This window comes from Oryza glaberrima, chromosome 4 (genome assembly GCF_000147395.1).
Source record: "Oryza glaberrima chromosome 4, OglaRS2, whole genome shotgun sequence".
In the NCBI taxonomy this organism is placed as follows: domain Eukaryota; kingdom Viridiplantae; phylum Streptophyta; class Magnoliopsida; order Poales; family Poaceae; genus Oryza; species Oryza glaberrima.
In genome coordinates, this window is record NC_068329.1 from 24,351,475 (window position 1) to 24,377,756 (window position 26,282).

General features: G+C 45.5%; 5 protein-coding genes across 6 annotated transcripts; 2 read left to right on the top strand and 3 right to left on the bottom strand.

Moving 5' to 3' along the window:
- The first annotated feature begins 3,218 nt into the window (after positions 1-3,218).
- Positions 3,219-4,849, top strand: LOC127769834 (B3 domain-containing protein Os03g0164300-like). Its single transcript, XM_052295493.1, has 5 exons — positions 3,219-3,733; positions 3,843-3,898; positions 3,998-4,045; positions 4,141-4,299; positions 4,387-4,849. Exons 2-5 carry the CDS (start codon positions 3,896-3,898, stop codon positions 4,642-4,644), a joined length of 468 nt encoding a protein of 155 aa, XP_052151453.1. The 5' UTR covers positions 3,219-3,733; positions 3,843-3,895; the 3' UTR covers positions 4,645-4,849.
- Positions 4,850-7,894: 3,045 nt separating this feature from the next.
- On the top strand, positions 7,895-9,158 carry LOC127770511 (protein TRIGALACTOSYLDIACYLGLYCEROL 1, chloroplastic). Its single transcript, XM_052296250.1, has one exon. The coding sequence runs from the start codon at positions 7,971-7,973 to the stop codon at positions 9,006-9,008; it is 1,038 nt and encodes a 345-aa protein (XP_052152210.1). The 5' UTR covers positions 7,895-7,970; the 3' UTR covers positions 9,009-9,158.
- A 1,973-nt stretch (positions 9,159-11,131) lies between these two features.
- LOC127770512 (acyl-acyl carrier protein thioesterase TE3, chloroplastic-like) lies at positions 11,132-13,422 on the bottom strand. Its single transcript, XM_052296251.1, has 5 exons — positions 13,025-13,422; positions 12,291-12,394; positions 12,092-12,201; positions 11,862-11,957; positions 11,132-11,633 (listed from the first exon to the last, which is right to left on the bottom strand). The coding sequence occupies exons 1-5, from the start codon at positions 13,297-13,299 to the stop codon at positions 11,526-11,528; spliced, it is 693 nt and encodes a 230-aa protein (XP_052152211.1). The 5' UTR covers positions 13,300-13,422; the 3' UTR covers positions 11,132-11,525.
- A 4,475-nt stretch (positions 13,423-17,897) lies between these two features.
- On the bottom strand, positions 17,898-20,119 carry LOC127770513 (acyl-acyl carrier protein thioesterase TE3, chloroplastic-like). 2 transcript variants are annotated; one of them, XM_052296252.1, is made up of 5 exons: positions 19,444-20,119; positions 18,945-19,045; positions 18,664-18,773; positions 18,421-18,516; positions 17,898-18,164 (listed from the first exon to the last, which is right to left on the bottom strand). In XM_052296252.1, the coding sequence occupies exons 1-5, from the start codon at positions 19,647-19,649 to the stop codon at positions 18,042-18,044; spliced, it is 636 nt and encodes a 211-aa protein (XP_052152212.1). In that variant the 5' UTR covers positions 19,650-20,119; the 3' UTR covers positions 17,898-18,041. The 2 variants fall into 2 exon arrangements, with proteins under 2 accessions (XP_052152212.1, XP_052152213.1); XM_052296253.1 differs by having other exon boundaries at positions 17,898-18,161; positions 19,444-20,113.
- A 2,025-nt stretch (positions 20,120-22,144) lies between these two features.
- On the bottom strand, positions 22,145-24,435 carry LOC127770510 (probable pectinesterase 68). The gene is made up of 4 exons (XM_052296249.1): positions 24,019-24,435; positions 23,742-23,931; positions 22,850-23,295; positions 22,145-22,727 (listed from the first exon to the last, which is right to left on the bottom strand). Exons 1-4 carry the CDS (start codon positions 24,288-24,290, stop codon positions 22,574-22,576), a joined length of 1,062 nt encoding a protein of 353 aa, XP_052152209.1. The 5' UTR covers positions 24,291-24,435; the 3' UTR covers positions 22,145-22,573.
- Between the last annotated feature and the right edge of the window lie 1,847 nt (positions 24,436-26,282).

A 26,282-nucleotide genomic window follows, 5' to 3' on the forward strand; every position in this document is an offset into this window, starting at 1 on the left:
ACTGTTGCTTTCTGTTGCAGTCTCCAGCTGTTCTTGTTCCAACTGTCCATGGTACGGGATTTGGCCAAACAATAGGCGAGATAGTAAGCAGTGTAGTAGAAAAGAAAAGCAACAAAATGGCAGTACCAATGCAGGATCAGCCTAGTAGTCCCTAGTGTGTTCATGGTTGCATCCACATGCAGGGTGCAGCAACAGCGGCATTCTGCTCCTGCTTTCTCTCCTCCCTGCTTCCACTGCCCACCACCACGACCACCTGCCTGCCCGGCTTGGCTGCTGCATATGCCGCCGTGACGGCGTCCCCCCTTCCCTTCTCACGCTAGGAGCAAAGCAGAAAAGAAAGCCTCGTACTTTGCCTAGTCCATTTTGTCCGTCTCTTGCTTGGCTGCTGCTCCGTTCATTCCTCTCACTGTGCGATGGGCCCCACTTGTCCGGCGCAAACTTATGCGCTGGATCCTAACAAATCGTCTGTCTAATGGAACAGAATTGCTGTTCCTAAACTAAGCATGCAGCACTGAGAAAAAAAAATGTAGAACTTTTAGTTGTTTAAAAATGCTTGGGAGAATTAGTTGGATCTCGATGGACAGTTTGTGTGGTTTCGGCAGCAAAACTGGAGCTCGATTTTGCAGGAGCTGCTCTCCACGTTTGGTGGGCAGGTAGTTATAAGCATGGCCCACGTCTCGCGTCCACGTGGCACCGTTCTTTTCTCCTCGCTGGGCCCACCTGGATTGCATCGGCGTGTCAGTGGCCACTGACTTTGCGCGGTGTGGGCGTTACTGACCCAGGGTGGGATTAGCACGACAATTAACGCAGTTAATCAGGGGTTAATTCTCGGTTAATGAGTCTGGCCATCGTACTTCTCTCCCCTGTGGAAGCTGTGTGGGCACGCATCCCGAGGCGGATCTCCCGGCGTAATCGGTTGGTCCACACCGAGCAGCAGGACGGGACAAGGTATTGACACGTGGGCCCGACCTTGTGCTGTCCCCCCGTGTCCGTGTGGCCGTAGCGCGGGGCGCGCCTGGACGAAGGCAGTGGGGTTTGCTCATTTGCTGTCTCACGTGGCGACACGTGATGGCCCATCGGATCATGGTTGGACGGCTGCGATCAGGTGGCGCTTACCCTTGCGCTTTTTTTAGACGAGGCAGGTGATCTCCCTCCCTCCTTCTCGCGCTCTCTGCTTGTACTTTTCTTGCCGCTGTTAAGCCGCACCTAAATTATCTTAGCAAAAAAGTGGAATTCGTACAAGAAGCATTCGTTCACCTCTTTTCTTTTTACGGGGAGAGTGGCAGCTCAGGAAAGAATCGCTGAAAAGTACCACAAGTGTTTTTAGCGCTCTCTTTTCTTTTTTTCCCCTTCACTTTTGCTGCGCGATGGGGTCACTAGCACGCAAGACTTTCGTGAGTCGAAGAGAACCCTTCCAGGTAAGCTAAGCCACGGCATGCAGTCCTTCTGCACCATGGTTCACGCCATAGCCGTCCCATCCCCGGCTAGAATTTCCTCGCCTTTGGAGTTTGGACCGGTCTCCCACTGGCACTCAAAAGGCGACCGGCTAATCCACCCAAAACTCGCGGCACTACTGAATGGTGTAGTAGCAATAGCAACCTTTGCTCTACGATCTTATCCTTCTCTCAGTTGTTCTCACCAATGGTAAACCGGTTAAGTTGCACGGGTCAAAGCGACTCGACGGTAAATTCGGGCGATGGTAACCGCAGTGGCTATGACTGTTCCGCGCACCGCGCGCGCGAAGGGGGCAAGTAGCCTGTACGATTGACTACGGAGTCGCTGTTGATTGGGTGGTCTAGCTTACGCACCGGCGCCACTGGTGGCTGTCTGGTGAATCCCACGCCCCTGAACAGAGCGCGCGCCGCGGGCAGTTTAACGACCATCCGTTTCGCACTTGCGTGCACAGTGCGCGGCGTCGTTCGTGTGCGCTCTGGAGGAGGAGGTCTTCCGTAAGAATAGGCTCAGAATAACGCTAGTCGTACGGGCTCGATGGCTCCATGGGTTCACCAATGGCTTAATTAGAGGCTGGATTTACGCATAATGCATGCATGGTGCAACTGAGGCGTGGAAGAAGACAATGTTCTTTTTACCTTTACCACACGCTTATACCCGGTAGAGAGAGACCTGATGCAAGTTTTGGTTTGGTTTTTCGGCAAGCTAGAACGTACAAGATCGAACATAATATCTGGATCGATAGATCGGGTTGTACACGTCCCCGTGAGTTGAATGTAATCGTTTACTTTCTCCAGTATCCCTGTCCCAAAAAGGCCGAGGTGTGTAATAAATACCAACAGCTAGCTCGCGATCGAGGCCCTGCTGCCGCTGCCGACGATCGATCGGGCATGTGTATTATGGAGCAGTGTGGTACTACTATACTACTCCATGCGCACGGAGGTGTGTGCGCATCAATGAGAGCTAAGTCCCTCTCCTCCATGGAGCTAGCTAGCACAGAGTGGTCGCTGCTAACCGTCATACACACGAACGCACAGATGGATGGATGGATATATGCATCCTGAATTCTTGAAGTTTTTGGTTGGTGCAGCTAGGGCCTGCAGACTGTTGAGGAGCTACTGTTAGTAGGACTGGAAGATCTAGCGTACTCCAAGTGGCACGTAGGATTCTTGCTTGCTTCTGCAGCCAAGCCGGCCCTCTCTCCAATCTTCGTCTCTAGATCTCAGTATCTCACGAGCAAGTGATCAACTAGAGCGAACTTGGATTCCCTCACATTCAATATCATAAAAATCCTAGAGGGAAAAGAATAGCCTAGTGCTGTCTCTGCTACGTGGAAAAGAAAACATACTGTCAAGGATGCACGAAAGGAGTAAAAGGCACCTTTGTGGGGGCTAATTCTGAAACTTGGCTTGTAAGACATTATGTGTATGCCCTATTTTTGTGCTATCAAATCTGCTACAATTAATGCTTGTTCTTGCCCGTTATCATTTTTTAGTCAGATACATATGCTTTAACTGCGTTTTAACTGTAAGCAGTAAGGACAGTTCACTGGAAGTCTGGAAATGAACATCTGAAGCCGAGTTTTTACTGTCCTTGAGCAACTGCAGTACCAAATCGTGACTGTTGATTCGAGATCATCCAACGGTCCAAAAGGCGTCGGTACCTCATGGTACCGCACCTCCCATTGACGCGGTACCGTGGTATGGAGGGTAGTTTTGTACTTTCGCGTTGTATACCGATTCACGGCTTCACGCACGCGGCATCTGTTTCTTCGCTGTTTCGCGAGAGAGGAGGAAGCGCTTGGCAGAAGCGAGAGAAAGAACCCTAGATGGCGGCGGGAGGAGGGGCATGTAGCGAATCCTGGATCAGCGACTCGATGGCGGCCAGATCGGGGATGGGTGGAGGTCATCAGCGGCAGGCCCAAATCGGCCAACCGTCGGGAGCTCGAAGATGGTTGCGGCGGCGATTCATCGGCGACGGTGAGCTCGGAGGTTTCTATGCTACATCGGCGAGCTCGAAGATGGTTGCATTGGCCGTTCGTCGGGAGCTCGGCGATGGTTGTGGCGGCGTTTCGTCGGGATCTCGGTGACCAAAAGCGGGAGGGAGATAGGCAGTCTTCAGTCTTCACTCGTTCCCTCCAGCCCAGGCGTCGCCGTCCAGTGCTGCGGCTGCACGCGTCCGTGCGCGGCGTCTCAAGGTCTAGCTCGCCGTTGACCATGCAGCCCCCGAACGGTGGCGAGCGGGGGCACGGCAATCCGGGTCGCCGCCGTGGATCTTCAAGGTATGTGTGCCTGCTCCCGTCCTTCTTCAAGGTCCAAGTGTACTGCTTCGAGGTCCTTTTATTCAATCAGTGCTTTTCGAGTTTTATGATTTATTCATGACAATACCAGCATGGACAACGTTCCGAGGGGAAAACCAGTCATTTTGATTTCTGACAGTGAAGATGGTAAACCAAATTCTTTTTCCTACTTATTCATGTCCTTTCTTCTTTGTTTCGAACTAAAATGGTGCTTTCAAACCAAAAACACGGGAAATATTATTGTAGATGATGATGAAGTTTATCAAAGCGTGCGCAAGTGCTCCATTGAAAGAGGTGATTATTTTCATATAAATAATTAATAAGTCCAAATGTACAGAATGTTAGGTACTGCTAGTCAGATGATGTGCATGTCAAACTTCCAATTTCAGGTCAATATGGACCTCGCACCTTCCCTGGATTTGATAGGTAGTACTGGTATGGGACTGAACATGCAGTACAAAATTGCTCACATTGCTGTAAGCAATTTGCCTACCATTCCACTCTATGTGTATGAGATCCAGATGACTAATTTGACAAAAGGGAAAATGGTATGATTCACAAATCTGACTGCCCTGTATTTGCATTTGTTTATACATAAATGTCCTGAGTCTAAATGTCTTGTTTATATTTTTTAGGCCTTCAGTTTGCCATTTAGCAAGCAGTACATAAACAACCACCTTTCAACACCAATTGATGATTTACTTGTGACTCTGGTTGGATCAGCTGAATCCTTTGAGATGAGACTGAAGAAATCCAAAGATAAGCGGGCTACCTTTACAACTAGATGGAACAAGTTGGTTCAAGCCAATTTATTCGAGCTTGGTGATGTTTGTGTGTTTCTGTTCACTGAAGTTGATGATGACCTATGTATTACTCTTGAGGTTCTCAACTAGTGTAATGGATGAAGAACTTTGATGTGCCCCCTCATAATGTAGTAGTATGCCCCCTCCTAGTGTAGTATCTACACCTTATGTAATGGATACTATGCAGCAGCTTTTGTTCAACTTTAATGGAGGCCATGCAGCAGCTTATGTTCTAAGTTAAGACAATGTTATTCTGATGTAATATATTTATCATCTATTTCCCTAAAATTACCTAGTTGTTTGCATCACTTCAAATCTGATATGGCAAGTGTACAGTTTTTATGCTACTGGAGTTGTTGATTGTTGTTGGAATCACTGCTACAAAATTAAAATGGCTGCCCGTTCTGTTCTGAAAACTAAAAACATGCTACGGAAGCTTCATCTTGATTGTTGCTGGAATACTATACTTAATTGGGCTGAAAACACACAGAACAGAAGCAGCTGGCATGAATACAAATGAGTTTAAGAAACTTTAGTTGGCTGGAATACAAATGTAAGGTGCACACACAAGAGCGTCGGACGATGCAGGAACAACAGAGACCACAGCAGCAGGAAGCGACGCCCGAGTATTCCGGTTGGATGCGGCAGGGTGGAGGCGGCGATTTTGATGCGCCTGGCGTCGTCGTGGATGAGTCGATGCACCTGCGGATGGCTGGATGAGACAACGAGTTCTTGCGACGGCGGGATGGATGCGCCGGGGTGGAGGCTGCCGCTGTATGCGACGACGGGATGCGCCGCTATTGACGACGGGATGCGGGTTGGACGTCTGCCGCGGCGTCCTCGACGGCGGCAGACGCGTGTTCGACGCGCGGCCGCGGTGGCGTCGAGGGTACGTCGGCCGCGGGGGAATACCTGCGATGAGACGGCGGCTGCGGCGGACAAGATGAGACGCCGGCAACAGATATTGGCGCTTGGCGGCCGCCGCAGACTATTGGCTGGGATGGGCGGTGATTAACGCTACCCTAATTTTGTTTAGCCCCATCACACCCTTCCTAAATCAATGGTCAGATTACATTGATACCTCATGATACCTCGTGGTACCTCCTAAAGGATAGGAAAGATGCTCTCTGAAGCTAAATCTCAACAGCAAGAGCAAGCTGCTTGTAGCTCTACTCCATCGAGCATGCTATATGGAGATTTTTAGTGGCCGGAGCTGATAACATATTATTGCACTCAGGGAAATAACATCGATAGTGTGACTAGACAAGTAGGCATCCAGCGAATCAGGTTGGTAAAAGACAGAAGAAAAGTAGACAGCATAAATGTTTCTTATCTTCCTTCAAGTTGGTAACTGGTAAAGGTTAAGCTAGTAACCAAGGACTTAGCCTCGACCTAGTACATAGATGCAGCCATTACAGATGGAGTCATGGAGGGGAGATTTGGATGTCATGGAGCTAGTTGGAGAAAGAATAAATAAGTAGACAGCATGTTTTCTGAAAACCAATTAAGGGTTTCTCTTTTGATGGGTAGCCAAGAAGGCTAGCCTTTCTTCAAGCATGGACGGCCAAATTTAAAACTTACAGAATTAATGTGACATCTCAGGCTTTTAAGCATATGGTAAAGCTCCTGTAACTGTACCGTTGGTTTTACACTTGTAGGAAATGTTGAACTAGTTGCTATCTTACAGTTTTATCAACAACCTGCAAGTCAAAATTAAACACTGGTTATATTCCAGCAGAGCGAAACTATAAGTTAGCCAATGTCGGTGTTCTGTGTGCTGCTTGTTGTTTACGAGGATATTACCAACATTTGGGAATATATCAAGCATATTTTGCTCACTTTGCCCATAAAAGCTCAACTGATGCCATGCCGAAAGGAGATAGCTTGTTCTACATCATTGCCACAATGTCACAGAACAGGAAAGCACAGCAGAGTCACGAAGCATCAATGAGAAGAGTTCAAAAAATAAAGGGAGAAGAAAAGACACAGAATCAGTTTGTTTTTGCTTGTCCGGTAGCCATCAGTCCCTACTTCCAACCACTAACAACAGAAGAGAGGATCGTCCTTTTCAGCAGCCAGCACCCACGAATTGACTAGGTGATCGACGATCAACTGAGCTGCCCATGTAGGGATGGCAATTTTATCCATGAGTCTGGGTATCCATGGATACCCGACCTGACGGGCACGGGCGTGTGTGTGACTTTTTACCCATAGGCACGCCCATCCAAGATCCGAAGACGTTATGGGCAATAGGTGGGTTTCAATTTTTACCCGTGGGTAACCCATGCTCGACCCGATACATATGTATTAACTACTTTTGACTCGTTTCTTAATTCTTATACTATTTCTCTCGGTTCATTTGTGATGCTAACTGATACTAAGTTGTGATGTAATTCAAATTATTGTTGATAAATGGTGATTTGGTAAATTATTGATTTTATTTCTCTTTATTAAATTACATATCTTTCAAGTTATTATTCATGTGAGATCCATTGGGTACCTGCCGGATATACCCACGCCCGCCGGACATGGGTACGGGCACGGAATTTTACCCGCTAACTCTAGTGGGTAGGGTTTGGGCGGGCAATGTCGGGCATCGGGTCGGGCATGGTTTTGCTCTACCCATACCCGACCCGACCCATTGCCATCCCTATGCCCATGATGTACGTACCTGTACTTGCCCAAAGGATTGCAGATTTGCAGTGTCTGTACCTATTAGCTTGGCATCGATCGCTGTTGCAACTTGCAAGCAGCTGAACACGGCAAACTAACGCATGTGCGACTCTGCCCTGACATGCAAGCCCCATTATTGAGATAGTAAGTCAGTAGCGAGATAGCCACAGCTTCACTAGTGCCACTAATCTTTCGTGTACGTGAATTAATTCTCAGGTTGAATTTTGCATGGGAGGATGAAGATGCAAGTAAGGATTAATGGAGGCTTATACCCGTGTGTTAATGGTGTTCTGTTCCTGATCGGGTGGCTGCGTGTGCGCCCGTTCCGTATTGTGTTTGTGATTAGTTGTTGCGCCGCTATGGTACAAAGCATGAAAAGTTAAACGAACCAATAAAAATAATTTATAAATAATATTTTTCCAATAAAAATAATTTATAAATAATTTTTTTCTAAACAACTAAAAGTCAGCAATAAAAAATAAACTACGAAAAACAAAATCAAAACCATCATGCTAAAATTAAGTTTTAAAACATAGATTAACTTTTGTCAAAGTTGACTTATCTTGGGCCTTGGCCCAGTGATCCCATCACATGAGAGCTCAGAAAGCCCAACATCAAGAAGCCCACAAGAACAACCACTACCTTCCCGCAGCACGAAGCCATCCCCATCACCTCCGTCCGTCCGACCCACCCAATCGCCCACCACCCACCCACCGCCACCGTCCCGATCTCCGGCCACCGTCATGCCGTCCGCCGGTGCCGGCGCCGCCTTCCTACTCCGTCCAATCTCCGCTACCACCCACCCTCTCATCAGCTTATCCTGTACCGGCGCCGGCGACAGCGCGAACCACAAGTCTCACCTCCTCTTCCGCCTCCACCATTCGCGCCGCCGCCTGCCCGTGCCCCGCCTCTCCCTCACCCCGGCCCCCACCGGCAGCAATAATTCTCCGCCCTCGCCTCCGCCGGCGTCCCCGGAGCCCCCGCCCCCTCCCTTCTCCAGGTGGTCCCCGCCGCGCGCGATCTGGCGGGGGCTCTCGGCGCTGCTTCTCGCGGGGCAGGTCTTCCACCGCGTCCTCACCGGCCGCGTCCACCGCCGCAACCTCCTCGCGCAGCTCCGCCGCGTGGGCCCCGGGAGCGCGGGGGTCTCGCTCCTCACCGCGGCATTCGTCGGCATGGCCTTCACCATCCAGTTCGTGCGCGAGTTCACTCGCCTCGGCCTCCACCGCTCCGTCGGCGGCGTCCTCGCCCTCGCGCTCTCCCGCGAGCTCTCCCCGGTCGTCACCGCCGTCGTCGCCGCGGGCCGGGTCGGCTCCGCGTTTGCTGCAGAGCTGGGGACCATGCAGGTGTCGGAGCAGACCGACACCCTCCGCGTCCTTGGTGCGCAGCCCGTCGATTACCTCGTGGTCCCTCGCGTCGTCGCTTGTGTGCTTGCGCTGCCCGTGCTAACCCTCATGAGCTTCGCGCTCGGTCTGGCGTCCTCGGCATTCTTAGCTGATTCGATCTTCGGTGTCAGTACCAGCATCATTCTGGAGTCAGCGCGAAGGGCGCTGCGGCCATGGGACTTGATCAGTTCCTTGCTAAAATCTCAGGTGTTTGGCGCCATTATTGCTGTTGTGAGCTGTGCTTGGGGTGTCACCACCCATGGTGGAGCCAAGGGCGTTGGAGAGTCCACCACATCTGCAGTGGTCGTTTCTTTAGTTGGGATTTTCGTTGCGGATTTCGCTCTATCATGCCTGTTCTTCCAAGGAGCTGGTGATTCTCTCAAATATGCAATGGGTTGAAGCAGGAACGCAGCAGAGAAACCTTTTGGCTTCATCGCAGCATAGTGTAGTGGTGTACATTGACATGTATGGTGTAGTGGACTCGAAGTGGTCGGCGTTTCAACATCAGCCACTCTCAGGTGAAATGAATCAATGTTCTTGTGGCATCCATTGGAAGTCGATGCTATGCTTTTTGTGTGTTGTGCTAAATTGTTGCTCAACTTTTTGCTTCTATTTCGTGTATAACTTTACTATTACTTCAGAAAAGGAAATAACACTACATATGTCTATTTTGGCTTTCTAATGAATTGTTAAATTCTGATACTCCATCAGTCCAATTTAAGACCAGCTTAAGCAGCGGGTGTAAGATACATATTGCTTGCCATGGTGTTTAGAGAAAAATCACCCAAAAAAAAAATCAGGAGAGCACACAAGTTTCATAAGCTCGGTCTTATTAAGAAAGCAAAGCAGTGAATGTAGGAGAGCACACAAGTTTCATAAGCTCAGTCTTATTAAGAAAGCGAAGCAGTGAATGCAATCTTGCTATCTGAGCTTTTTAGTTATTCTTGGATGAGAAGAACTGCAGTACTTTTTGTCAACAAATCTATGAGTGTAAAACAAAAGTGTTTGTTGAGGCGAACAGCGGTTCCTCTGACTTTCTGTATGAGCTGGCAAGTGAAACAAAAGTGCTAGATACATGAAGATGGTAAGCAAGATCATTAACTGTTCATAGACCATGAATCTGGGCACCGTAGATAATGATATTTCACTATTATATGATGACATATGCAGGGACCCTGTCAGCACGCAGGATTGGCAAGCCATCTGAGCATGTGAGGTAAATCCATACCTTATTGACTGTATTTCAATCATGTGGTCTGCTTTTATTCTTGCACCTTTGATTTTCAGGCTTCACTTGATGAATTGATAGGAACAATTTTGTGAACTTTTCTGATATATTGTTATCTGACATGGATTTGACTGGATCAATTTTGTTTGCTTTGGGGGACAGTTAACCTTAACTTCATGTGAACTAGGATTGAAATGTGGGTTGCATGCCCCAACACATCTCTGAATTTATACACTGGACCTAGTTAGCTTATGCATTGAAATAATTGAGGAACATAGTTTCGTTTTCAACATGAGAGAACCTAAATTTCGAAGGTATGGACACCAATTCTATAATCCATAACCTAAATTCATGATATACCAGTGTATAAATTCGAAACTTATGCAATGGCTCTTTCAAAGTCTGACCTAAATGTATGATATACCAGAATAGACAGCTAAGTTTCAAATTCACCTAAAGTACTTTGAAACTTAGTCTCAAATTCAAATTCACCTAACCAGTGGTATATCATACACCTAAAGTACTTTACACCTCATGCAATGGACACCTAAGTTTCAAATTCGAAAGAATCTAAATTTTGAAGCTATGGACACTTGGGTTTCGAATTTATACACTGTATCTCCATCATGTGTGCCCAGGCCAGGGTAGCAGTGACTGACACGAAGAATGACGGTGCCTATCTGCATCATGGTGAATATTGGTGCTGTTGGATTGATCATTGGTGGCAAAACTGGCTCTCAGCGTCACATACCTATATATAAGTGACTGGTTGAAATCATAAAGACCAGGTTCTTCAACATACCTTGTAGATTTTCAATCTAATGTTTGTGTAGGTAGATTTTCAATCTAATGCTTGTGGAACATGCACTTCTCAAATTTATTAACCAGTGACTTGAATAATCATTTGGCATTAAAAACTGTTTCTGTTCTCCAATTGAGTCTGACTTCTGAATTTGGTATTTGAACTGGCAAGGGTCGAAGCACCTATGACATGTGTAGACCATGTTCAGTTTCAGAAAAGCACAGCCGCCGCCAAAATTCAAGCACACAGGAACTGTCTTACTACTTACTAGCTGTGTTTCTTTATATTTTAGCTATTGTCATTACCTGGCAGAAGTTTGTTGTGGTATTATATTGATATGATCTTTTTGAATGAAAACGACTGGTATTGCCATGTGGTAGAAACGGTCAAGCAGCCGTACATTTGTTTCTCTTGCTGTTGCTTGTGTTCTCATCTAGCAACACGTGCGTTTGTGGGTTCACCTGCTGAAGTGCTAATACTTGTTCCGTGGATTATACATCTGATCGAGTTTTATCTGTTCTGTACTCGAGTGTAGTCTACGGTTATACGTGATAAATACGCAGCTTTTCACTTGTTGAGAAACAATCATGCAAACTGTAAATCCAAGGCACGATGGAAGATCATAATTTTTTTTTAATGGAATGCCCATTGAAATGAAAGCTGCTGAACAGGTGCACATTTGTATTGCGTATCTACATCTCATCCTCACATAAAGCGGCTCACGGCTAAGCCGGTCAGCACTAACTTATTCACTCTTTATTTACTACAGTATGCTTCATAATTCTGGTAAAAAAAATGTAGATCAAACAAATTGTGCCTTGCTCTGTACACCGGTAGAGCACATAAGGTTCATCCACTTCTTGTCATGAGAGCAACAAAGAGCCGTTTATGACAGGAAGAACTGATGTAACTTTGTCGACAACTCCGGGAACACACGGGTTGGGCGGTATTTGTTGTCGAGGCAAACGGCGGTTGCTTTGGCATCCACTACGAGCTGGGAGAAGCAGCAGTAAAATCATTGTGTGAGATCGATCGATCACCATTAGCTAAAATTAGAGAAACTTTACTGTGCTTGAAAAGTACCTAAAGATAATTAAAATTTACACTAAATTATCCCAAGGTATCAAGCTTTACACTAAAAAATATAATACCTCTTAATAAAATCACCTCTAAATTAACAGAGAATGAATTAGCTGTAGAATCCCTGTGTATTCATGCTTACCTTACGATCTGGCAGCGTCTCGATCAAATGTTCGACGATTATTCTCACACCTTTGATCTTCACGACCTTCATCCTGACGACGAATCTATCATCCTTCTGGAAATAACGCAAGACAAATGTTTGTTGGATTTTCTCGGTGTGTGTGCCGTGACCATAAAAACATGAAGTTGATCAAGATTGGGAGATAGATGTCCAAAATAGTAATAAATAAAACAAGAAAGAAGATGTACCCGTAAGGGCGTGTAGAACTTGAGGTTCAATTCTGAAAGAGCCAGCGCGTTGCCCGTCGACGTCCAGTAGTCCACGCCAACGCCGACATTTTCAAGGAAAACGTCACGGCCTGATACACATGAAACGCACGGTTCAGATTATTTATAACAGGTTTAGCATGCAGATGCTTAAGTTACTTTTGGAGATGTATTAGCTTACCACTGTGGATGTAGCTGGCGTAGATGGCGTTGTTGACGACGCCGTACTCGTCAAGCTCGTCGTCCTGGACCGTCATCTCGACCTCGTAAAACCCGTCCTTCGTCCTGAGAGATTTCATAATACCCAAAACATCAGAGTTAATTTTTTTTCTCTGAAATATCAAAAGATCAACAATAGAAATTACAATCTCCATTTTTAAATGAATTTATGATGATCGTGATTTTAGACATGATATTTGATCATTTATTTTATTTAAAAGGACTTTTATGTAAGTAAGTATTATTTATTCTGTGGGGACTTGTTTTAACATTAATTGTACTTTAGGTATGATATACCCTTCGTTTCAGGTTAGAAGACGTTTTGATTTTGGTAAAAGTCAAACTACTTCAAATTTAACTAAGTTTATACATAAATATACTAATATTTATAATTACAAATTAGTTTTATTAAATCAATAATTAAATATATTTTCATAATAAATTTATTTTGAGTTGAAATTATTATTATTATTTTTTCTATAAACTAGATTAAATTTAAAGCAGTTTGACTTTGACCGAAGTCAAAACATCTTATACCCTGAAATGGATAGAGTATTTTTTATATTAAAAAATTGAGTAAGATGGTAAATATCAATGTCTGAAAGTTAACAATGTCATGCATATATTCAAAAATGAAGTGAGGAAATTAATGATTAATGGAGTAGATTGGTGAAATGATCTCGATCGAAGGAGGACCTTGAGCCGTTCTGCTGTTTTGCTGACTTCTTGGCGGGAGCATAATCCTGCAGCAGCTGCAGGCTGGGATTCGAGGCAGCAACGTGGACATCCTGAAGCAGGCTGGATTTTGCGGCATCGACGACGCGGCGAGTCGTCGGGTAGGCGTACGCCGTGACCTTTCCGAGGCTCGCCCGCCGGCGGCCGAGGGGCACCACGCGGCGGCCGGAGCCGGGGCTGGCGATGCTGCCGGCACGGGCAGGGAGGCAGTGGCTGTTGCACAGCTGCTGCTGCATTGTGAATTCAGTACTAGTATCTCTAGCTGCTATATATATTCAGGCCTCAGGCTAGCTTATCGCCGCCTGAACTGTGTGTGTGTATCAACTGCTAGTGTGTAGTAGAACTCACGTTGCAATCGGCGAGCTGATGAAGCGATTGCTGTGATATTTCCCTCATGGCGGTGCATGCATGGCGCTTATATAGGTGATGATCCGTGGGACAGGAAAGGACAGGTGGTTAGCTGTTCAACGCTGCACACGTAGTTTTTGCAACGGAAAGTCCAATCCGGCGTGTAAGCTAGCTAGGTGATTACCGTTCTTCTCTCTACCCTCAAAAGTCTGAGTTTGCTCGCATGCGGTTTTTGCGTTGAAGACTGTTCGGTTGTATAGAGCAGAGTACGCGCGCTGGATTTTACCTTTCCTGGTCGTCGGACCGGTCACCATGAGACAACGGCAGAGAATGAACTGGGCTTCCATATGCACAGACCACAGTGTAGTGGCACGTTTCTTGACCAGAGTATTGGGGCGCCGTCGCTGGTGGCGCACCCAGCTAAGTGACGGCCCATGGGGGTCACCGGCTGGTCGGCCGGTCGTCGACCGTTAGGGCTGATACGATATTGCGGTGATGGAGTTGGGAAGCATTAAAATACTGTTACTCCGATCCTGACAGTGTTGATTTGTCAGGTTGGGGTATGTACAGTGGGTCTGTGAGATATCGTATCTAGGTTGCGTCATTTGATCTTTCGGAAACAGTCTGCACACATGCAGATTCTTAGCAATTGCCATGCCTTACTATAATCTGAACACACAAATTTGCAACGTGTGAAATTCATATGCACTCTGTAAAATTTCACACACACAAAGAGGCATATACTACATGCCAAATGTGTGCATTTTTCACGATCGCGCAAAAAAATTATACGTCTATATTAGAAGGAAATTCACATGTGTGCATGGGACACCGACATCTAAGCCTATATACACATGCAAAGGGTAAACTATGACAGAAATCATTTTAAATCCCCTCGTTAGAGGCAAGGCCTGCACCGTGACAAATACTATTTTAAATCCCCTCGTTGTTTGCATGCCTCTTGAATAGTTATAAAAAAAATTTAAGAATGTGTATTAATATATTATATATCACTCCATAAACATAAAATTTAAAATTCAACTTCTACATGTCGCAAGAAAAAACAAATTTAGTAATGTAGAAGTTGAGTCAAATTTATTTTTTCCGTTGTGACATGTTGAATTCTAAATTGGATATTTGTAGAGTGATATATCACATATTAATACATCTTTATATTTTTTTTAAAAAAATCGTAATTATTTAAGTGATATAAGTAACGCGAGACTTTAAAATCCACTCCGGTGCGTGAGGACATTATGATCGAGTTTTGACTTCTGCTGTAAAAAACGTGCTGGTCCTCATCGTCGAAAACTAGCCACACGCTTATTCGACATGATTATTTTTTATGAAAAATGCTGCAAACAATAGTGATCCTATCTTTCATCAGCAGGAGGAAAAAATAAGCATAAACACGACAATTCCTCTGCACCAGAGAGATGTTTCAAAAACTAGATACTCTCGAGCAAACAAATTCCCGCTCAAACAGTAAAGGTTTTTACCATGTACTGGTGCACGTGCCACATACGTCACATATATTCTGATAATTCACACTTAGTCACAGCACCACTTACCGCAATTTGACAACCAGATTAGTAATAACATTTTTAAGTGGGGAACTATGCCACGAGCAAAATTCAAGGAAGAGTGGTGTATTTTCTAGGTTGACCTATATATGATGATGTGGAAATCAAGCACACAGGAAAAAGTTTCGTGCGCGCACAATTAATTTGGCTAGTTATCTCTTTCACCTGACGCACCCTACGCAGTAATCTGACATTAATTATCCCATTGTTAGAGTACTTAGTCGGTAGCTAGGTTCTGACAGGAGCATGCATTATGACAGCGAGAGTTGTCAAGGTCCATGCAATATATTTATGCATGTTAATGTGGATTTCAAAAGAAAATGCCGATATATGCACGTAACCTATATGTTTTTCTCTAAAACGAGCAGAATCATTTCCTTCGTTTGCTATTTTTCTCTTCAAAGAAAAGCTCCAGCTGTGTGTTGCCTACGTGTACATGGACGCGTTCTCGTCGTCCTGCCTGCCTTGCGTGCGTGCGTCAGAGGCCGTCACGTTGGACCAACCAGCTCTGCTGGCGAGATCGGCTGATCTGGACCGTCTGGGCCATCAGGCGGAGCTGAACCGACGGCTAGGATTCGATGGGGGTACGGCGCACGAGGGCAGCAGCTAGGCAGGTTCCCCATTCCGATGAATGTGATGGCTTTACGACAACCCCGCGCGCCGTGAACGGTGGAACGTCGTCCCGTCCCCCCGATCCGGTTCAACATAGGCCGCCGCACGCACGAGCAGCAGCGGCACGAAGGCGAACGAGTGGACAGACTGGTCGCCATCGGCGGGCGGAAGGGGAGACGAGCGGCAAGCCGGCAAGGTCGCCTGCAGGGAAGGCACATGCCATCCGCGCGCGCGCGCGAGAGAGAGAGAGCGTATTGCGGCGCTCCATGCGCGGAGCGCGCGCCATGCCCGCTCCATGGCTGGCTCCGGTCGGGCGTGCGCGGTGCGCCTCCAGCTTCTCCTGCTAGCTCCCTGCAGCTACACCGCGCGCATCAAGAGACTGCCCGATTTTATCCGGGGTGTTTTCGTTCGACCTAGTATGGATATATTTCGGATGGGCACTTTTAAAATATTGGTCGACGTATATTGTGATTGACGAAATTATTATGGACACCTTGCTGTTAACCGGTAAATACTAGCACACATATTCTACCAACGCTCACTTCGCTATTTGGAAGCTTTTGCATATACTTCTCCAAGAACTAAAAAATTTTTAGAAAATAAATTAGAAACTTGAAGATGGGATTTTTAGCTTTTTCATATTCTCAGGAACGGAACTATGAACTAACTTTTTTTTGCGAATTTTAAGCTCCCCTAAATATAGTCTATATCAAACTCCTACACGGCTAAAAAGGTATACCAATGATGTATTTGGTTTTTTTTTGGGCTAGTGGAATTTAATCCAATCTTAATTGGCCAAAATTTCAAGCTTATGGTGGTTTCATCAAAGGTTCAACTTACCGTCGGTAACCGTGCGGTTACCATGGTTACTGGCCGCGGGGGTACGGTAATAGAAAAACTGCGGTAACCTCCTTAAATTCAAATAAATTTTAAAAATAATTTGAATTTTTGATAAATTTTGCACGGTTTCGTACGGTTTTTTACGGTTACCGCGGTTACCGTGCTTACCGCCGGGGCGCGATAACCCCAGCCCCGGTGGTTTGGGAAACCCTGGTTTCATCCATTGCGAAATCCGACTTTAACACAAACAAGACTTTCCGAGTGCGGCAGACCTTGAATTTCTTTTCCGGGGAGTGGATATTTAGGAATTCTGGTTAAGGGATAAAAAGGCACTAAGCTTTTTGCGGTCAAGCGGCCATTTGGAAACATTTCTCCCCGGCACGGTACGTTCTCGCTGATCCTGTTATGTGGGTTCATTTAGTGCTTTCGCATAGGTTACCTAGTGGATTTGTCCACGTAATTTCGTTCTAGATATTGCCACGTAGTAGCATATTGGCGAGGCTATCCGAAATCGCCATATGTATTCGGCTGCGTTCGGTAGCTTTTGATTGATTGCCCGAACTACTAAACGATATACTACCTTTTATAACTTTGACCACCAATAACTTTAAATATATTTAGTTTAAATAAACTAGAAAAATATATATAGATTTGTCTTTCAAAACACTATAATAAAAGTAAACATGTATTTATTTATTGTATATATTATAATAGAAAAATAAGGTCAAATGTATATCTTGTAGAGCGTGTCATTGTCCAAAGCGTCAATTAAAATGAAACCGGAGGGAGTATTCTTTTAGAAAAAATATAGAAAAGTTACTTTAAAAATTATATATTAACTCATTTTCAAATTTAAAATAATTAATAATTAATTAACCATACGCTAATGCTAATGGCTTATCTTGTTTTGCGTATCCTCAATCTTCTCTTTTCCTCTCATGTCAAACACAGCAGCCATTGTGAGCTAACCAGTGAAATAAAAAAAAATCTGAACTACTATGTTCAATGTTAGTAGATGTTTTGAACTAAGAACGTGCAAATTTTTAACTCAAAACTGAAAATTTTGCATAAAGTTAAAATTTCGATAACTTTTTTCCATTGGGAGATGTTCACTACTTATACTAGTCAATTGGTGAACATTCACTCTATCACAACTAGTAATTGGATGCCTGGGACTGAAAGGTTCATTCATTGTGTGGAAAGGGTTCAGAAACCTCAGATCTCCTATGAATAGAACTTGAGCCCTTGCCTGACTAAAGCCGGGTCTCATAGATATGTAACCTAGCACAGAAAGAACCAGTGCTCAACACCCCCCCCCCCCCCCCCCCCCCAAAAAAAAAAAAAGTTTCTCACATCATATCCATGAGCTCAACATAGCCATTCAAAGTTTTTGCTGAATTTGGACGATGTATTCAAACGTTGGAACGCGTGCTCACTCCAAGAAAATCAAATAAAGAATGCAGTTAGATTTATCACAGCTTAGAAATGTCACTGAAGTCAAATGCTTCAATCAATTGGTTCATTTGAACAAAGACAATACGATGGAAAATGGGATACAGTGATTTCTCGCAGGTTATGACGATGAGTACAGTGACTTAACTGCTACTGCCTTCAGAAGTGAAGAACTGCAGCTTGGACAGGAACTCTGGAGATATACGGGTGGGGCGGTAGTCTTTGTTCAAACAAACCGCTGTTGCCTTCGCTTCCAAAATGAGCTGCTAGGAGAAGAATATGGAAAAGTGTGATCTATGCAAAGAGCAGTTGCAAAGGAAATCCTACGACCAATTTGTGACTGAAATAACATATAGATTTCATAAGTTGGTACTATGTTGCGAAAAATGCTAGTACGTTGCTACTGATGGCATTGTGCCATTGCTGCCAAGATTTGTTACCAACATGATTGAGAATTTGAAACGTACTGTGCTTTTAATTCCTTTTCCTATTCTAAAATCTGCAATTATTTGTGCTGCATACCTCACGATTAGGCAGCTTTTCAATGAAGTGCTCGAATATCATCCTTATACCTTTTGTGCTCGCAAGCCTGACCTTAACGACGAACTTGTCACCACTCTGACAAGTCAAAGAAACAAAGGGAGAAGTTAGACCCAAATGAACCTATTATCAATATTTAGAGTTTGATCTGTTATTAGTTTCATAGTATCACATCAACATTTTTCAGTTCTGGTTTTTGCACAACTTGGGAAACAAGGATGTTACTCTCAAAGGCGCGTAGTACTTGAGGTGCAGTTCAGAGAGGGCCAGCGACTCACCGCTGCGTGCTACTGCATCTGCACTTATGCCTACACTTTCAAGTAGCTCATGACGACCTGCTCAATTTTTTTAAAAAATAAATGAATCCTTAATTTTGTCAGAACCAACCATGGTAATCATATTATTTTAATTAAATTCTAAACATGCTATAGGAATCATATTAACTGACCTAATTAATATACATGAGATGTTCTTTTAGTTTGTTTCATTGGTAGAACAGAACTCACCATGTTGGCAGTAACTAGCATAGATGGCATTGTTGACAACCCCATATTGGTCGAGTTCATAATCTCGTACCTTCATCTCCACCTCGAAAAACTGATCCAACCTGAAAATTACAAGGACTAACAACAATTTCATATCCAGGGCATCATCCAGGATCATAGAAAAGTTGAACAAGCGAGGTATATTGATCATGATACCATCCAATATCTAAAGATATCCGGACTACTCAGGGGATCATAGACAAAAGTTTTAGCCAAAGACTAACACATAATTCGGCATTACAATGCACATCACATAATCCAAAAACTGAATTCACAAGCTTTAGCACTAGAAGGCATAAAATTGGCACTTCCCCCAAATTAACACCAGTTTAGCTGTGCGGCATTGTTCCTCCCATCCAGTAAGGGTACCAGGTATTACATTCCACCACAAACCACAATTCCAACTCTTCCTCAGATTCCATGAATAGCGATGAAGGAAATTCGACGAGTAAGTGCGGACCTCAAGCCGGCGTGGGGGCTGGCGGACTGGGCGGAGACAGCGAGGAGGCGGCATGTGCGCCGGGTGGCGAGGTGCGCGAGCGCGAGCGCCCGCCGTCGTTGCGGTGAAGGGCGGCCTAGCCGCGCCGGCGGGCGGCTCGGCCGGGGAGCTCCGGCGTGGATCGGCGAGAGGGCGCTGGGGAGGAGGCGCCAAATCTGGTGGTGCATTGCGCTGCGGCGGAGGGGGGGACTGGTGCGGCGGCCGCGTGCCAACGTGGTCTACGCGGTTGGGGGTGGGGGCAACCACCAGTCCACCACCACCACCACTCAGATCCGCATTGATGCCGATTTGGCAACACTATTGGTTAGTTTCTCTGTGTTATCTCCGGCTCTCCGCCGCGAAAACCAAACGCAAATTTCCAAATCCCCGAGCCCCTCAACGCGTCCGACGCAGCGGCCGCCGGCCGCCTTCCATGGCCTCGTCTCTACCTCAGGCGGCCGTGAGGGCATATGCTCTCGGTCTCGGGCAGCACGGTCGAAGGCTTCATCGTCGGCGAGGTTAATCCCCAAAGGTTCGCAATGACGCACTCTACCCTCCGCTCTGCGTTCTGCTTCGCCGCATGATCCTAGCTGTTGCATCCTCTGCAGCCCCGCGGTTTCTCTTTGGAGCAAAGATGAGGAGAATCAATACGGTGATAATTCACTAAGGTGAAATCCAATTTCTGCAGTATTTTTGGCATTGGGGAACTCGTGGATGTAATAGTAGTACTAGTGTACTTCCTCCATCCTATAAAAAACGAATCTAAAACCGAATATAATACATATAAATCTAGATATCTGAATATATATATATTCAGATTCGTAGTACTAAGATATATCATATCCGGTTTTAGATTTGTTTTTTATGGGACGGAGAGAGTAGGTATATAACGAGAGTACTCTCTGGTGTGGCCTTTTTGCTCCTTCTCAACTATTTTCTCCTTTTTCACACATGCTTTTAAACTGCTAAATAATATATTTTTTAAAATATCTATAGAAAAGTTGCTTTAAAAATATATTAATTTATTTTTAAAAATTTTAAACTAATAAATTTATAATTATGTGCTAATCCATTACTCTATTTTAATGTGTGGCACCAAACCAAACAACCTATTAGTTTTCAAACTACACTAACGAACACAGCGTGTGTAATTTAGGGCTTTAGGGACAGAGGTAGTATTTGCCATGTACTGAGGTACATAGTGCTGAGTGCTACTGTGCATCATTGGTCTCTAAGCCATTGTATAACAATAGTATATTTTGAACATCTAGGGTGAATACAAATTTTCTTTTCATATGGGTTTTATCTTATTCTCAAAGACATAACTATAAGGAAGGGGGATAAAAAAATAATCTCATAAGGGATAGGATTAATTTTCTATACTTGACAATAGGGAATATATTTTTTGTAGAAAATATTGGCGCCACACTATCAATAATAGATTGTTTTTCCATTTTACCCCCTTGAAGGTCCAACCATAGGTTTTTGTTTTCTTTTTCAAAACTAAGGTGTTTCCCATGATGGCATGATGGGTGTGAATTTTCTGTAGTGTTAGCTTGATATTAAGATATCTGTAGTGATTAATTATTTTCTATAGAAAAGTTTTAATTCCATAGGATGTGTATTGCTTATATATATATATATATATATATATATATATATATATATATATATATATATATATATATATATATATATATATATAATTGAGAACTTCACAAAGAGGCCAAACGGGTCAAGTTCAATGGAACACCAATTGTCATAAGAAAAATGGTGTGCAGAAATAAAGCTCTTAATAATGTCAAGAGAGATTAGAACATTGTTAAGAACAAAGCAGCAATTAGGATAGTGTAAGTAAGCACGTCCAACGGAAGTAATAGGGAGAAGACAGCCACTGCCAACAATAATATGAGAGGGGGTATTGTCGGTGGAGCTGTGAGTAGTGAAGAGGGTACCGGTGTTGTGACACAATCAACAGTATCGCCGATGATGGTAGCAATGACGGTGACATCAACCTGCAAACCTAGGGCTGTATGGAAGGAGGAGCGGAATGCGTTTTATATCATAGTCATAAGGAGGAGCGGACTGCGTTGGCGATGATCTTGATTGTGTCGTCGAGGACAGAGTCGATAGGGAGTTGGGAGGAGGAGACCAGGGCGGCGAGAGATGTCGACCTGCCAGGTTAGGGTTTGAGATGCGAAAATAAGAAACCTAATATGATTTCATAAGAGTGTGATAGGACTCAGCGCAATCGATTGTATTACCAATATAGCGGTGTGCATATAGGCTCATACGTTCCGTTATCTCTACAACCGATTTATAGCAACAGTATTGAGAGAGATAGCGGAAAATATGTAAAAAAATAAATAAATATGAGATATACAAAATCTAACAAGTTTTATAACACTTGAAAAATAGATATATTTGTTATTTTAAAACAACTTTTATATAGAAAGTTTTCGCACAAAACGCGCCATTTTGTAATTTGAAAAGCGTGCTAACAGAAAATAAGATAAAATCTTTATCTTTATGAAGAGAGAAAAGTCTGTATTTTATCTGGCCTTGGTTTGACTTTGTCCTTCAATTAGAAGAACATTAAAATGTTCACAATTCATCCCCCAACTCTTATAACTGTCTATATTTCATCCCTGATCCAAATCGGAACTCTTAGAAGTGATTGGCGCCCATAGATGAAATATGGTCAATTTCAAAAGTTGATAATGGATACCGATCTTATAGTCGAGGGATCAAAATCTACTAAGGTCATAGTTAAGGGATCAAATTTGGATTTTTCCTTAAAGTAACAACAAAATCAATTATATATTCACTATTCACCTCACATGCATGGGTACATGTCTACATGACAAAGCTTTTAAAACAGTACTACATAGCTACTATAGATCTTGTAAAGAGCTGTGCTTGAATTCTATAGCAGCTATCATTATAAGCCGGATCAGACAAAACGAATGAACGAATGAATCTACCGCTATATACTGCACTAGTCACTTCAATACTTTATATTTATCGTAATGTTCTATTCTTCGCTTTTGCTGTACTAACAAATGTACGTTCTTGTCTCCAGTAAATTAATTGTGGTGCCGAAAAACGGCTTTCAGACGTCAGGTGTAAGCCAGTGGAATCCGTTGACGAAGCTCTTGCCGAGGAAGGGGCGCGCGGCGAAGTAGTCGAGCTCCCGCGCCCACGGCACGCCGTGCACCGCGTCGGCGCCGGGCCCCCAGTTCCTGTACATCCCGAAGAACGCCGTCCTGCACGCATGCACGCCGTCGACAACATTTGCACAGGCGTTAGCTGGCTGGGAATTGAATAATATAGTTTCATTTTTTTATCAAGTTGATCAGGCTAGCTAGCTAGCTGAAGCAGTACGTACATGCTCTTGTTGCTGGCGTGGTCCCAGTCGTCCCAGCCGCCGGGGGCGATGACGCTGTCGAAGTAGGTGTAGGCGTAGACGATCCGCGAGTACTGGCCCATGGCACGGCCGACGTAGAGGCGGCCAGTGCCGGTGACCCGGCAGTTGACGAAGGCGAAGCCGGTGCGCTCGCACGGGTCGTGCCGCCCCTGCGCCGCCACCGAGCCGAACCGCTGCGCCGTCGAGTGCAGCTCGCAGTCCTTGTAGAGGGAGCGGCCGTTGCCGAAGACGAAGTCGATGGAGCCCTCGATGTAGCAGTCGCGGAAGTAGTGCCGGCCGGCGTCGTCGCAGAGCGTGTCCTGGGCGCCGTAGAACCCGCAGCCGAAGAAGAAGGCCTTGTCGCCGGAGATGCGGAACGCCACCGCCTGCCACCCTTGCATGCCGGGCATTGGTGCCGGAGCCGTGTTCTGCCAAGCCATAGGATTCAGGAACCCAGCGTCAGCTGTTGTTTGCTACTTACATGCATGCAATTCACTGGAAAAAAAAAGTTGGCCGGCCGCGTCGATCAGGCTGTAGCCTCTCTCCGCCGTAGCCGGAAGAAGCCATCTGCTTTGGCTGCTCCAAGAACCCGAAAATACATCCCTGTACAAACGGATTCAAAATATCAAAAGAACAAGGGATACACAGAGAAGAAGAGACGCCCGGCATGCAGCATTTGCAAATTTGCAAGATGTGGCTCGTGACACTGAAGGGTTTTGTCACTTTGTCTGCCTCTCTGCCTCGGCAGTCGGCACTGTACTGCACCGCATCTCCCTGTGCGTCTTGTGAGTCGCGTACGTTGGCGGCCGGGTCCATGGAGACGGACCACTGGCTAATGCATGGCATGGCGCGCGAACGGTGTTTGCTAGCTCACCTTGAAGCTGATGTTCTTAGCAGTGAAATAGTTAGAGAGAACGGTTACGGAGGCGGTGTTGTAGGTTCGGAGCTGCTGCCCGTCGGGGCCGCGGTCGCTCGCCCTGTCGTGCCACTCCACCACCGTCACGTCGCGCCCTGCTCCCTGGAACGTGATGTACGGCTTCGTCGCCGGCACCACCACCTTCTCTCTGCACGCACACATATATCACGTCAGAAACGCAAACTCTGCACACGCATGCATGAGCATGAGCATGAGCTAACTGGGTATAGCTTACATGTAGGACCCTGCGTTGATCTGCATGATGACGCGCACGGTGTTGTTCTCCGGCACGGAGTTGACGGCCTGCTGGATGGAGAGGAAGTCGCCGCCGCCGCTCGCGTCCACCACGATCCGCCGCACGCCCACCGGCTGCCTGTACTGGTGGTGCCCGCGCGTCGGGCGCTCGCACGGCGCCGGCGCCGCCTGGCACGCCAGCGGCGGCAGGAGGCTCGTCGCGAGCGTCGCCACCGCGAACGCCATCACCACCACCACCCGCTCACGAACCATATCGATCGGTTTGCGTGTGTATCCCCCCCGTGTATCGATCACTCGAAAGCGTGACAACGTTTTCGCGCGTACGTGCGTCTTTGTCACTCAAACTTTCGCTAGCTCTCCTCTCTATATCTCTCTCTTCACATGCACGCGGAATATGTGGTGAGAGAGACCGAGACTGTGAGGCAGGGGTTCGGAATTTATAGGGCTGTGAGGGGGGAGGAAACGGCCGTGCAAATAATGGAGGAGAGAGCTAAGCTATAGCCGCCCGACGGGAACACTCCAAGAGCTAAGCTAGCTGCTGGCGCTGCGGCCCCGGTTTGGAATTTCTACTTTGGTCGGACGCCAACGGTCATGCATGCAGCTAGCTAGCATGCTTTCGATCGCTAGCTTTCACCTGGTAGTTTAGGTACCGTAGCTAACGTATAATAATTCTGCGTTAATGTTTCAGAAAAAGAGAGAGATTTACGGACACTGATGAGTGATGACTGATGATTTTGATATATCAAAATCATACAATGTACGGATACCTCGTCCATATGTTTATTCACTGAGATACCAGGTTGAGTTCCTGCACTTAGCTGCTATTTTAACATTTTTCTTGTCATAGAACAATTGCAACGTCATCGACGGAGCTCTAAACACACAATAGACTTACCGATCTCTCCAAAATGTCGTCGCCCAGCTAGCTTTTGTGTATACCCCAAGTACAATTTTCAGTCCGTAGCATCTGAGTATATCTGCGTACCAAAACCCGAGTCACATCGCGTATCAACATTGCATCAAAATATGTGTTGGACATATACACCAGCTTTTCCGAATCCCTAGACGCGAGAGAGCGATGGTCCTGATATACCGTGGGCCAACACCGGATAGAGACACGGCGTGTACATGGATAGGAGCGTAACTGTGATCAGAGCATGCATGGCCAACCATAAGTCTCCCTTCGCTGCAAATTAATATGCCGTGAAACTTGGCTAGATTACAAACTGGGGACACCGAGAGATGCCACCACTACGCACGAGATAGAACAGTACGATCCCTCTGCTACCTTCCTATCGGTTAGCTGCAGGCTTTTACAGTCACAGCATGCATGATACTCCAACGACATATACAAGGTACGGAGTATATAGTATATATCACTATATATACTAATGCAAGAAGCCTAATTGATTAGCTGGGTGTCTGCAGTGTACCGGTAGGATTAAGTTAAACTAATGCAGGGAGGAATGATCCAAGAATTAGCGTACAGGCGCATCATGCCGCGCTTGCTCTCGCGGCTGCGCCCATGCGTTGCACAGCACATGCAGAGCATATGTGCGTGCGTGCCGTGCAGGTAGGTCGAAACCCCCTCTCGCGTTGGGAGGCGCGCGGCACGCCGGGCGGCACGGTGTACCCCGCCGCAAGTAGTAAAGTCGAGGCACTTTGGATCAATCCGTCCATTCTCTTTGTAGCGGCGAGTAGATCACAGCGTTAAAAGGCTAAACCTTTTCGTCTCTGATCCTTGTTCTCTTCTGTGTGTTATGGGCGCCTCTCCCTACTAATTGCATTGTCTGATATATTTACACGGCTTTTAGTTGTTGTCTGCTGCTGATGAGTTTGAGGACCACATGGTGTTGCTAAAAATTAAGGGCCCCTTTTAATGGTAGGATTGAAAAAACGAAGGAATAGAAAAAACACAGGATTTTGATAGGAATGTAAGTGTAAAACAGAGGATTGCAAAAACATAGGAAAAATATAGGAATTACTGTTTGATTAGACCGCAGGAAAAATGTAGGAATCAGATGAGAGAGATAGGCTCAAGGAAAGTTTTCTAAGAGGTTAGAGTGGATGTTAATTTTCCTACGTTTTTGCTCTAGAATTGTAGGAATAGGAAAGTTTCCTACGTTTTTCCTTTTTTTATTCCTATGAATCAAAGGTATAAATAGTGTATGATTTCAATTTCTTTGTTTTTCTTCCATTTTTCCTCTAATTCAAAGAGGGCCTAAAGCAGCGGAGGTGGAGGTG